Raw genomic sequence first — 14,266 nt, 5'->3', positions numbered from 1 at the left:
TTAGAGATGTATAGCTTAGGACCTTAGGACTAACTTTAAGAACCGTGTGTATTCCTGCCTTACCACACTTTTCAACACTTTATAAATTGACAGTTAAAACTACATATGATTTTAGACTAAAATTATCGCGGAATTGAGACTTTTATGATGTAACGGGTACTCACGATATGCGGGTTTTAATTTATTTATTGCCGATATTTCGTCCCAGTTGCAGGGTAGTATAGTAGGGTAGATAGATTAATCTACCATTAGTACTTGTCAACGGTTTCTCCCCGCCACCGCAGTTTCGCCGTGACCAAGATCCATGCAACTGGGTCGAAATATCGGCAGTAAAGAAATTAAAAACTGGATATCGTGAGTACCCGTTACATAATAAAAAAGTTAATACTACAATTACTCGTATATGAGGCTGGAATAAAATGTACAGGAATAGGTTCTTAGACGCCCAAGTTAATATCGGTTTTCGTCTACACTGAGGGGTATTATTTCACGAACAGAACACGTCCCCGCCATTATCCCCACGAGGAGGCGACTTTTGTTTTAAAATGTAGGAAATTAAAGTTCCTTTTTTCGTTGGAACAATTCTAAACTCGGCAACAACTTCTATTTTAGCACGCCCTCACATGTTTGTGGAAGTTTAAAAAGTTTCGTGAGGACTTTAAAGCGACGATTCGTTTCACTTTATACCCACAATACCGTTAAATATTTTAATTGGACAGACGGACGAGCTATGTGATGCGATTTATATTAAATAGGTATCCTTAACTACTTGTCTGTTAGGCTTCTTTAATCTGTTAGTGGTATATTCACATGTATTATTTTGTTTCATCGGTACACTCTTTTTTATAGGTGGTACAGTGGTCAGTATGCCGGTTCTATACGTAGAGGGTTCAAATTACGATCCCCGGCCAGGTATTTAAATTATGAATTTATTTGTCCGTTTTTATTTTGTTGTTGTTACATTTATTTGTTAATATATACTACACAGGAATTTCATACGTGGTGCTAGGACAGCAGAAATTATTTTTTATATTATTATTTCTAAACATATTTCTCTAATTCAGAGAAGTCGAAAATTCGTTATAGATTTTTATATCTTGTTAAAATCACACTCCCAATATAATATTTAAATTATACTCGTAGAATTATATGTACCAACAAACATTAAGCGAAAAATCGAAATATGCACCTACATAGTGAATATTTTAGGCACTCACAGCAAAACCAAGATATTACACGCACTTGAAAACCTATGTACAATTCTACTATTTCCTAAAAAACGGGTTCAAAGTTTTAAGGAGCAAATTCGGTATAACAAAAGGGCAGTATAAGCCGTATAAGCAGCCGCCTAAGCCACCAGATTGCAATAAACATAGCGCAGTGGGCGCGTAGCCCGGTGCTACGCCGGACAACTGTGGGCACATAGCCGTCTGTAGAGTAGCTATTGTGTTAAAATTCTTACTTATAAAATATTTAGTTTCTTAAGGAAAGTTTTAACTTACATACGTTTTGTGTAACTTACGTCATAAATCTTTACCTATACTCGTATATACATTTGTAAAAAGTAATGTAGTGGACGCGTAGCTCATTGCTACGAAATATAAATAGTTTAAAGTCAGAACTTAAAGTAAGATTCTTGCATAGACTATTGAAACTATCAGTATTAATTTGATATATTTATTTTTTAATACGGTAACAAATCATAATGTAATAAATCATAATTTATTTTATCCGGTTCTAAATAACATTTACATAAACTAAATTAACATTTTAAAATGTAGTGCAATTGCGCAGTTCTACGAAAGATATTTTTTTATATCATTGAACACAGCGACTTAAAAAGTATCTATTTGAGAATGTAAAATGCATACATTACACTCATTACAATTGGCAAGAGTTACCTTTAAATAATATATATTTAATAATTTTACAAATAAATCGTCTCCATAGCTCCAACAGAAGTGCAAGGTCCCAGTCGGTCCGGCCGTCCGTCGCCCTCGTTAGAGGAGCTCAAATTAATGCAAGCCATTCTCCGCCTGACGCCACCCAGTTGTTCTTAAATCTAATTACCATGCCGTTGGCCACTTGCACGCACACTGATTAATACCTCGGTATACCTATAAATTTTGTACGGTCTCGACAATGATGTAAAGAGGAAAATAAATTTATTTTTCAGCTTAAGAAATTCATAAGGATTTTACTTTAACTGAAGTATTTGTAGATTAAAAGCTGTGATGCCACTGTCGTACTCGTATATGTATTTCCAGAGCTGTATTTCAGCGTGATAGCTTGTTTAAAAGTTGTGATTAAATTATTTTTTACATATATTCCAACTTAGCCGTAAGGTGACGTTTTTGCAATCTTCTTCAGATATTTATTCTATTGGAATTTGGGAAGAAGTATCCATGTACTAGCCATTTAACGGATGCAATGTGATGTCTATGGTTACGCCATAGTCGACAACTTTCATCATATACAAAAATATATAGAAATTAGAAAATAAAAAAGACATGAGGATAAATTGGACGTAGTTATGCAAAATGGATCCAAGCCACAAAAAAACGTTTTTTTTTAGTTACTGTCACTAATGGCATCTCCACATCAAATTTCGTATATGCACTAAATATTCAAGCTGTATGGTACATTTTTTTCTTGATATATACAGATATCAGTGATACCAACCATAAATTAAGCAATTTAACTTTTACTAAAAGACCTATTTTCTCAAAAGCTACTCTTGTGGTTGGATCTATTTTACATTCAATTTGGGCAGATTTCTCTTTTTATCTTATTGTTTTCTTCATCCAACGATACACATTAATTCTCAAATCTAATGAGTATAACCCACGGTAGGCGCTCTGATTAATCGGTCTGTACCGATGTGTACAAGAACCCTTTACAGTTAATATCGAGGGATCACTCGGGTCATTTATGCTATATTAAGATGACCGAACCTTTTTAAAGCTTCTTTATGTTGACAATATTTTAATTTTATTTTGATTAGGTGCTTTATTTAAATTAAATGTTTTTAACATTATTGATTTCATGTATTTCAATAAGTAATGTTTTATAGATGTTTGTGGACACAATAAGAACAAATGTGTTTTTATTTATTTATTTGAGACAAAATCCATTAAATGTTAGTATATTCTTACCATATATGTTAATACAACGAATTAAACATACAAATTAAATACTATAAGATGATATCATAAATTACAACAATAATATACACACACATATATCCAATACAACCCAAGCCGGTAACACACAATCCCTTTACGAATGATAACAAAACTCTGAAAGAATTTAAATAATTCGCTCAAAGGATAATATAATTTCTAATCGTTCGCATCTGCTTAACCTCTGGTCAGCGGAAGGGTTGTTGAACTATCTCTCCCTCGCAAACAATGTGCCCTCTGTATGCCTCGACTTAAATAAAAGGTTTGATTTTGTGTTGTAAGGGAGCCTGGCTCAATATTTGCACGGACCGACCGATCTGCATACCTTTATTATACTTGCCAGTAGCTTTGAGGTCGCTGTTCCTGTTATAATGAATTTGCGATTCAATATGCTTTTTTGGTTTTGTAAATCTATGTTTGAACGATTCAAAACAAGTGTTGTAGTGAGATAAAAGATAGACAGGATTTAGATACAATAGATCCAATATTTTCATCAAAGTGAAATAGCTATATAGTGGATATTGTCCAGATTTTCAAACGATAACTTTCCTCCCGCCTGGGGTTGATGGACGTTAGACATATGTATTAACTACTAATTAGTAATATTATCGTGGATGACACGTCTCCTCATCATGTCCGATCTTTGCTATTACATAGTATTTAATAATACTAATGTTTAAGTAGTTAGTTACTAAAAAACTCCTTTTATCATAAAAGATGAAAACACATGCATAGACTTGTTATAGTACCATAAGGAAGCATATAGTAACATAGTTGGAAGGTGGTAGAACCCTTTGTGATTCGACTTCTGTGGCACCACCGCCACACCTGTTTCTATCTAAAAACAGCAGTGTTAGGCGCTGCTGTATTCCATTTTGAAGGAAGACATACGTTTCCCTTACCACCTTACCAGAAAAGTAAATTTTCTGAGGCGTTCCCGCTTAGTCCTCAGGGGTAGAGGCGCATCTGTGGCCAACCTCAGGTAGGAATATCTAATCCTATCTGGGATTGATTACAGATGTCCATGGGCGGCAGTAACCACTTACCATCAGGTGGACTGCATGCTCGTCTGCTACTCCTATATTATAAAAAAATACAACTTCAAACTTTATAGCCTTGTGAAGCCTACACCTTCCTCATTTTTAAAACTAACTAAACTAACAACAGACTAAAATACAACAGTAAGTAAAACAATAACTAGTTGATGAAGATGAAATGTCCGCCGTATCGTATCCTCATTCATCTATAATTGGTTTACATTCACTATAGTTATAGGTAAGTGTCAAGTCGATTATGGAAATGACAGCTGCTAACGCCCTCGCCTAATGGCCATCGGAGGCTGCATGACGTGGGTTTGATCTCGAAAGGATCTTCATTAGTTGTTTACGGAATCCGTGCTTGAAATATTTATTATCTTAAAGGGCACTTAACGGTCATTTTCACTAGTATTATTTATTTTTAAGGATTGTAAAAATGTACCGCACAAACATACATATCTAACATATTTTGGTACTTTAATAACGTGCAAAAAATATGTCCTTAGAATATGTGCAAGTGTTTTTTTTATCATATAATAAAAAGGTGTTTTGCATCCCTCATAACATTGTAAATAAAAAAACTTATTTTGAGCATTTTCTCCACAAATGAACATATATAGGAGTCCTTTTCTATATATAGGTACAGAGATCCAAGGTCCAATTTTTATTAAAACGCCCTAAAGTATCGTAGAGTATATGATGCACGTATTTAATAAAATAAAGGTTTAAAGGTTGAACCCTTTATGGTTTGACTTCGGGGACACCACACCTATTTCTACCTAATAGGAGCAGAGTTAAGCGCTACTAAGATGAAATGAAATGAAATATATTTATTTTGTATAGGCCAACGACGGCACTTACAAATTGTCAGGTACAATATTTTTCTTAAACTACTACCGGATCGGAACGCGAGCTACTGTGTAGCTACCGTGTAATGGTTTGCCGGTGTAGTGTACATACATACATATAAGGAGACATACTTTTCCGAGGCGTTCCACCTTAGTCCTCAGGGATAACGGCGCATCTGTGACCGACCTAGGAATCTAATCCTATCTGAGGTAGATTACAGATGTCCATGGGCGGCAGTTGCCGTTTACCATCAGGTAGACTGAATAGTCGTCTGCTACTCCTATATTATAAAAAAATAAGATAATATACAACCAATACAGTATTAATAAATAGCTATGTAATAGTAATTAGCTACTTGTGAAATAAACATCTCATATTCGTCGGACTATTTCAAAACCGTTTACCCGCTAAGCTACCCTTCAGGGTCCACGTTTATTTCGTTCATAGCGTGTGTTTCAGGGTTGGCGGATTATGTTTTAGTTGCGATTTCATTGTGTGATATTTAATTATTAGTTAGAATTCTTACTATGTAAATATTTTTCATAAATAATTGTTATAAATAATATTAAAGAAACGTAATATTAAGTGTATGTACCCCAAAGTTGTATTTTTCAAATTTTAGAAGAAAAAAAAGTTAATAGAAAGCAGTAAAATCTAAACATGAGTTTTCAATTCCAAAAAAGAAATGCGTTTTTTAAATATTATTTTACAGTCGTATAAGATAAGATATACGTAGTATGAATATTTGCAGCTCATTTTGTAAAGAGCTCTTCGCTACTACAATCTCATTCTAATCCGTCTCTAAACCCTACTTTATGAGGGGAGCTTGTTACTTGTTTAGAAATCATCCGATACTAGTTGTTGCCGATTATTTTACTGTAATGATTACGTGTTTATATTACAAAAAGCAAATGTACATTTTATAATGTAATAGTTATGAAATTAATTACATTTGTTCACTTAGGATGTTTCAATAACAGGAAAAATGTTTAACACTTACAAAACAATGTTTAACTTGACGACTTTACTATTGATTGTTTTTTTGATTATTGAAATAAAATCGATACCAGGTCTAAAGGCATTTAAAACAATGCATATATACTCCTCGATTAATTTTCGAAAGTATCTGGTTATTAGAATAACGTTTGTAAGCTAAGAGTAGAGTAGTATTTGTTTGCTTTATGCAGAGTATGTTAGAGTTATTAAATTTGGTCTAAACAATTCCTGCCTATTGCAATCGGTTTTAGCGCGTAGAGTAGGTGCGTTTTATTATACAGCGTGTGGTAATATTCACATTAATTATTGAATTTCGTCTATACATCGTTTCCTCGTGGTATTCTGAATATTTTCATAATGAGTTCTTTCCACAATCTAATTTCCACCAGCATTGTATGTAGGGTCGTCCACCGTATTATTTTATTTCTTAACTAATCTTTAAAGTTTTATAAAAATGTGTAAAGAAAGACTGCAGATTTTTTTGGAAGTAAAATGTAACCTAAAGGATATGATTATAAGGACTGATATCCTGTGTAAAAAGGGAAGCGTACCTTAAGCGATGATAATATAAGGTTAGTGGGTTGTTCATTAGGGTTTCCTTTTTGTTTACAATTCCGTGCTGATTTGCTGAAGGGTAGAATTTTTACCACTGATAATGATTTTAGATCTAAATGTATTTAATTAAAATATATTTTATATATTCCAGCATACCCTATGGAAATATTGACAATTATTTATATTATTTTATTCATTATTGTTATGAGTTACATATTACGTATTCAACATTGTATTTAAGTTATTAATTTTTAATTATGCTTTTTCGATTTATACCTAACATATAAATACGATTTTTGAAACTATTTTATTTGTACTATTCTTTTTAGTAGTTATCACTATTAGTTTGAATTTTTGATTTATTTATATTTAGGTCCTCTGAACACATTAGCACTTCACTTCTTTAGCAATTGTGATATAAGAATTATGAGGTAGTTTTTGCATTGAAATAGCTTGTATTGTGAAGACGGCAGCTACGACGACTGCACCGGACGAGGCGGCAGGCGGGTGCCGGCGAGCCGAGCGGCTGCTAAATGCCGCAAGTCGACGTGCCATCCCGTTCGCTCCGGTGGGAGATGCGCACCTCTCGCTCGCGCCGGCGCGAACACGTGTTTATTTGTATGTTTTATCCTTCGGCGGCTTTAAACCCAACCCACCCCGACCGCAAAGTGCGCTCCGCCGCCCGCCGCGCCCGCGCCGTCGCCGCCTCTCGCTCGCCGCCGCCGCTGCCGCGAGCACCGACTCACCCGCGAAACTTTGTCCGAAGTCGACGAGCGCGGACGTACGCCGCGTATTAATAGCCACCGCGAGCGGACACCGCAACCGAGCGGTACGCGCCGACCCCACGCGTCACTACGCGCGAGTCGTATCACGACAGCGACCAACGTCGCACGCATCTCACGCACGCCGCACGCACAGATCGACTGCCGATACGAGAGCGATATCTACTAAAAAACGAAACTGAACACGATTTTCCAAAACGATAAAAAAGTTACGTCCACGTGGAAAGCGAAAGCGACGTGCGTGCGATCGCGTAAATACGGGGAGCAAAAAGTGCCATCGTCATTGAAACTAGTGAAAAGTTTTTTCGCCGCGCGCGGGGGAGCCACCCCTTTCCGCCGGAAAAAATCGGCCCCTCGCGTCCCTCGCCCGCCCGCCGCCGAACTTTTCATTCACCGGGGAAAAAAGTGTGGCAAGGCCACCGCGTGACGTCACCGTATCAAGTGGCCAGCCGCGCGTTCCCTAGCAACGTATCGCATCTCATCATCGGACCCTTCCACGTAAATAAAGTTGTCAAGTCCAAGCACCGGTTCGCGAGTGTTCAAAAATGTCGGTGGTGAGTGACGATCTATCGTTCTAGTAAGCGCGAGCTCAGTGGAGTGGATAGTGAAATGTAGTGGATTTGGACACAGTGGACTCTATGTGCAGCACACAGCGAGCACGGGTGTCGAGGATGCACCTGACGGGGGCGTCGAGTGGCGCGGTGTCACCGGACACCAGCTCGACGCTACTCCATGAGACGTACACGAAGATGACGTCCGACATCCTCGCGGAGAGAACGCTGGGTGACTTTCTATCGGAGCACCCGGGGGAGTTGGTACGGACGGGCAGTCCTCACTTCGTGTGCACAGTACTTCCTCCGCACTGGCGGTCGAACAAGACGTTGCCGGTGGCGTTCAAGGTGGTAGCCCTGGGGGACGTGGGTGACGGCACGCTGGTCACGGTGCGAGCTGGCAACGACGAGAACTGTTGCGCGGAGCTGAGGAACAGCTCGGCCGTGATGAAGAATCAGGTGGCGAAATTCAATGACCTCAGATTCGTCGGCCGCAGCGGTCGCGGTGAGTGCTGAAGGTGCAGTTATTGTGACACAATTAGTATTGAAGAACTTAATTAATTCATGTTAAATTGGCACATACTTTGAATAACATTACAAAAAAATGATTAGGGGTTACACGTTAATAGAACGAATTTGTTTGAATAAATCCAAACAAATCTTTCTTTCTTAATCGTATGTGCTAAAAGAATTATACAAAAATATACAAAGCTCTGAACACAGTTAGGCGACAAAGTTACGAAACAATCCCACAAAAGCAAACGACTCTTAAAATGACAATATTCAAATGTTTCCGCAAAGTTGTTAAGTGGGGGAAAACTCCGTGACATTGAGAAGTGCTTGAAACTTTTTCCGTGAGTTAAGAAAGTTGGGTGAATGTCAATAAGAAGGGCGGGAATTGCCCACCGGCCGCCCTACACTGCCCGCCCTTTCTTAAGAAGTTAACTTTTCTTTACTAAGTTGCAGGACAAACTTTTTATGACGCTTGTCAACTAGGGACAAAATGCGATGATATAATCAATTGCTTGTTTGTATTACTTTACATAATTTAATATGAGTAGATGAGTTAATCCTAAAAACAATTGAGTGGAAGACAGGTAACCAACGTATTTAAATTGTTAGCATTAAGACATATTCTTGAAAGTGGCAATATTAATACGAGTAAGAAATATTTTTACTTAGTATCGATTTTATTAAACATTTTCCTAATGAGTCGGATTACTTTCTATGCTATTTGTACAAAAATACACATACTTAAACTTATGAAACTTTTAACATTCAATTGGTTTTTATGTTAATATTTTATTCATAAAATAATAATTATGAATAACTATAAAACTAATGGATTTCTATATTGTACATTTGGCTGTGATGTAATAAATATTGTTTCAATTATCTATCTAAAGAAAACGTTTCCTTGAAAAATTTTATCAATTTCGAAGAGAACAATCATTTTATTGAAAATTTATTGAGAACATTTTTTTTATACAACTCTTATCAATTATACATTTTTACTTGCGGAACATGCAAGTATGTAATGCCGTAGGAATATTTGAAGTACTTTCTAATTAGATGTATGCCATCGTTTAAAAAAATGTAAAACTTAAAAAACATTATGAAAGCATGAATTTCTTTTTAAAAAAATGTGTTTTGAAATCCAGCCTAAGTTAACTACATTTTTGACAAGGTCTGAAAAGTTTAAAGCGATAAAGATTATATTTTATGATGAGGACGACACCACATACTCGTATTGTGGATTTGAGATTATTTGTATGGAAGTCATTTATGGATCTCGCTTAGATTTTCATCCCGATTTTAGGTACGTGTTTAATCATTTGTACGGTAACTACTCTCATTCTACTAAGACGGTACAATATTTTTATAGATCTGTTTTTAATGGGAGGGCAGAGAAATGAATATGCGTTTATGATTGCCATGAGGGTAGCGTTTCATCGTAATCTGTAGAATAAATGGGTACATTTAGTTTACTCGGGTGAAAAGATTTCAGACACATAAAATAATAATATTTAGACAAAATTATACTTATATATTTGTAGTATTTAAAATGTATTTTTTTTAATAATATGAAAATAGAAAATGAGAATGCAGTTCATCTGATGATAGGTAACCACTGCCGCCATGGAAAACTTACCCCAAATAGGATTAGAGTCCTACCTGAGATCAGTCACAGATGTGTTGTTACCCCTGAGGATTACTGAAGTAGGTATGTATACCCATACCACTCTACAAACCTTATAACGCAGAAATAGCTGTGGCTGTGGTGTCTCTGGAGTCCAGCCACAGAGAGTTTAGACCTTTAGAAAAACCAACCTCGCAAAAGATCATTATTAAAGTAACCTTCAGTGTTTATATTTTTACTTTTACATTTAATTATTGAATTAATTAATAAATTGAATATTTAATATTTTTTAATTCAAAACATATTTTACTAAGGGCCGATTTTACAATTATCATTTATTAGATATTCGTCACATTATTAATAGATAACACTATATTACGCTACATTTTTGCGTAATGAATTAAATAATTTAAACTATCTTTTGAAACCAAAACAGAACAACAACGAAAAGACAAAAAGCGTAGCTCCATTCAGATATCGGCTGAAGTTGTACCCACGACATGGAAAGGGGGTATGTGACCGACAATCAGTGACCCCTCGTGATTGTCACTATAGTCGCGTTTCCCAACCTGTGGTCCGCGGACCCCTGGGGGTCCGCGAGTATATGTATGGGGGTCCGCGGTGTCATCTCCAGACCATACATAAATTGCTCATTAAATGCAAAAGGGCCGCAAAACGAAAAATCAGCAAACCAGTTTTATTAGAAAAACGGGACCTAAGCACACGGTATTTTAAAAAATTAAAAAGATACATCCAATGATGTATAACACTATTATAAATGTATACAGGGTGAATCTCCATAAAGTGCACATATTGAAACAGTTAAAATTAAACCGCATTTTGTCGACAAAAAAAATAAAAAAAATTATAAAAAAAATTTTTTTTGGGTTTTACGACCTTTTGAAGTTTTTTTTTTGGAATTGTGCACCTAAAGTAAATAAATCGCTATAACTTTTGAACTAAAAGAGTTATCATGTTCAAACAAAAATTACAATGAATGCCAATTATAGGCCGTACTGATCCATAAAAAAAACAAAACAAAAAAGCTTATCTTCCCAGAAAAAAACAGTCAGATTAGTGTGAAAAAAGCATTTTTTTTACGTTAAATTTCAGTAATCGTGAATTTCCTCAAAATAATCTAGGCTTTTTATTTTATTTTTATTATTTAATGTAATTCTACGTCGTATTAGCTTTCAAACACTAAAAAAAGCATGCCTCTAACTTAAGTATAAAGTTTCCTACGAGCGCTTAAACAAAGGCAGTTTTTAAGGGTGTTGGTAATAAATAACATTTTTAATACAAACTAGTGTTTTTTTTTTAATTATTAAAGATTTATTTTATTACAGTTTTATCACTTTAATATCGTCAAAAATAAGAAACTACCATGAATTTACCATTGAAACATATTTTTGATAGTTTTCTTTGTTTATATTTTGGACATCTAATTATGGGTCGGACTATACCAGTTTTATTAGGGCGCACGTGCGTCGCGTCATGAGTATCTTTTTTGAAACGTTCCTAGTAAACTTTATACTTGAGTTAGAGGCGTGGTTTTTTTAGTGTTTGAAAGCTAATACGGCGTAGAATTGCATTAAACAATAATAAAAAAATAAAATGCCTAGATTATTTAGAGGAAATTGATGATTACTGAAAATTTTACCTAAAAAAAGTGCTTTTTTGCACTAATCTGACATTTTTTTCCTGGGAAGATGGTTTTTTTTTGTTTTTTTTTTCATGGATCAGTACGGCCTATCATTGGCAATCATTGTTATTTTTGTTTGAACCTGATAACCCTCTTAGTTTAAAAGTTATAGCGATTTATTTACTTCAGGTGCACAATTCCCAAAAAAAATTTCAAAAGGTCGTAAAACCCAAAAAAAAATTTTTTTTTATTTTTTTTATATTTTTTTTGTCGACAAAATGCGGTTTAATTTTACCTGTTTCAATATGTGCACTTTATGGAGATTCACCCTGTATATATAAAAAACAAAATACATAAACCGTTCTTTCAAATTATGTTTTGGCTGGGATTTTTTTTTTTGCTCTTCATTTTATTAAGGGGGTCCGTGAAAAATTTGCTTGATTTCCTAAGGGTCCGTGGACTGAAAAAGGTTGGGAAACGCTGCACTATAGAATGGGGATATTGAAAATGCGTATTACCGTAGCGTCGCTAAGTAAAATGCGATTATTGTTTTGTCGGTGGCAATCGAACACTCTCGACTATTTATTGCAGTAATGGACTGTTTGAAGGTGGTAGAACCCTTTGTGGTTCGACTCCGGCGGCACCACTGCCACATCTATTTCTACCTAATAACAGCAGTGTTAGGCGCTGCTGTGTTCCGGTTTGAAGGGTGTGGTAAGGGAGACAGACTTTTCCGAGGCGTTCCAGCTTAGTACTCAGAGGTAGCGGCGCATCTGTGGCCGACCTCAGGTAGGAATATTTAATCCTATCTAGGGTTGATTACAGATGTCCATGGGCGGCCGTAGCCATTTACCATCAAGTGGACTGCATGCTCGTCTGCTACTCTTAATATTATAAAAAGAAAATGTTTTTTAATTATTGCGGTTGACCTAATGATTGATGTTAGGTTTACCGGTGTATTTAAAAATACCGTTGTCGACCCGTTATTGTCCCATTCCCAGACTCGCGTCTCCTCTCAGGAAAAGAGCGTTTTAGGTCATAGTCCACCGCGCTGGCCTAGTGCAAGTTGGTAGACCTGGTTGAGTCCATTGATTTCTTTTAAAAAAACTCTCAGACGTACCTGGAATTCAATAATCGGACCCCTCTCGATTGAGAGTCTTCGATTGAATTTAAACCTCTGGGCTATATAACTGCCTTTAAATATGTACGGATTTATGAATCACATAAATAGAGTCAAATCTTCGATCACTAATAAGAACAAATAGAATAGTTTTTAGTATGCTTTAGGGTTCCGTACCCAAAGGGTAAAAATGGAACAATATTACTAAGACTTAGCTGTCTGTCCGTCTGTCACAGGGCTTTATCTCTGGAACCGTAATAGATAGACGCTTGAATTTTTTACAGAGGATGCATAACGTTAGCCTCTATAACATCAAATACGAATGAAATCAAAAGAAAAAAAACTTGTTTAAAAATAAGCTTTTATTACTTGTTAATAAAAAGAACTAAAAACTTAAAAATAATTTAAACACGATGTATTAAATATTTATTTGCATTTTTATATCATTATAACACCATTAAAAAAACATTATAACACCTGAAATGTTTTGGAACGAAGATCCTTATCACGCGGTACGCTGGGTATGGGGGCTAGGCGAGCGTCACGAAAAATCCTAACGACACGGAAAACAAAAACTTAAAAGTCAATTTGAACTTTAATACCATACCATAAAGGTTATTTTGTTAGTGGAGGGGTTCCGGGAACGCAAAACAATTGACAAACCCATGAAGCGCGACATTCGCCTAATAATGGTGCAAGTTTGAATCGAGCTGCTGTCTGTTACATATGTTAATTGTTTACAATGCCTACGACTGTGTTGCTACTTGCGGTTGTAGTTGCTTCTTCTGGAATAGCAACAACATTATTAGAAGGATGCCGCATGGCTCATTTAGTATTAAAATTGCCGTTAAATCTTCTAAATATTGAACATCAACCATGTACCCTCGCCCACGCAGCTCGCAGGGGTAAACATATCCATGTCCTTTCTCACGTGTGTTCTCAATAAAATCAATCCTATATTATTGGAAATATATCTTTTTATTATCTATCTAAAAATATTTTACGCCCTTCATGTACGAGTAGAAAATGAGTCGTCAAAAAATATTTTTTGGTTTTTTTTGCTGACTTCCATGTTCCTGTGCATTTGTAATGTAATTGTTATGTTAAAGTAAATATTAGATGACCTGAAATAATTTTGGATAACATGGATAATGTAACCAGGCGGCGATCATGCTTCTGTAAAACTAGACAATAACGTTGAAGTTTTATTGCAATACAATTAATACGAAGACTATATAGATTATGATTTCGCAGTGGTTTGTTTCTCCCGTTCCTAATCAGGATTATTGGGTGTTGTAAAGGTGCTACACGCTGAAGATGAGCTCGCGATAGAGGAACAAGACGTGATAGTAGAGACTGCAGCATGGGGTAAAGAATCCTTTAACGATAAGAACCCGTGTTGGTATGCTACG

The 14,266-nt window shown here is 35.8% G+C and overlaps 1 protein-coding gene across 1 annotated transcript in view; it reads left to right on the top strand.

Annotated features, from left to right (window-relative positions):
* The first annotated feature begins 8,039 nt into the window (after nucleotides 1-8,039).
* Nucleotides 8,040-14,266, top strand: part of RunxA (RUNX family transcription factor Runt related A) — a 41,483-nt gene continuing 35,256 nt past the window's right edge. The window contains exon 1 of the mRNA XM_073088771.1: nucleotides 8,040-8,457. Coding sequence (XP_072944872.1) covers nucleotides 8,040-8,457 — 418 coding nt within the window. The remainder of the gene's footprint in view (nucleotides 8,458-14,266) is intronic.

The sequence above is a fragment of the Epargyreus clarus genome, unplaced genomic scaffold (assembly GCF_041222505.1).
Source record: "Epargyreus clarus isolate Ecla_fem2 unplaced genomic scaffold, WU_Ecla_fem_2.2 ptg000027l, whole genome shotgun sequence".
NCBI classification, from domain to species: domain Eukaryota; kingdom Metazoa; phylum Arthropoda; class Insecta; order Lepidoptera; family Hesperiidae; genus Epargyreus; species Epargyreus clarus.
This window is presented reverse-complemented; position numbering and strand designations above follow the sequence as displayed.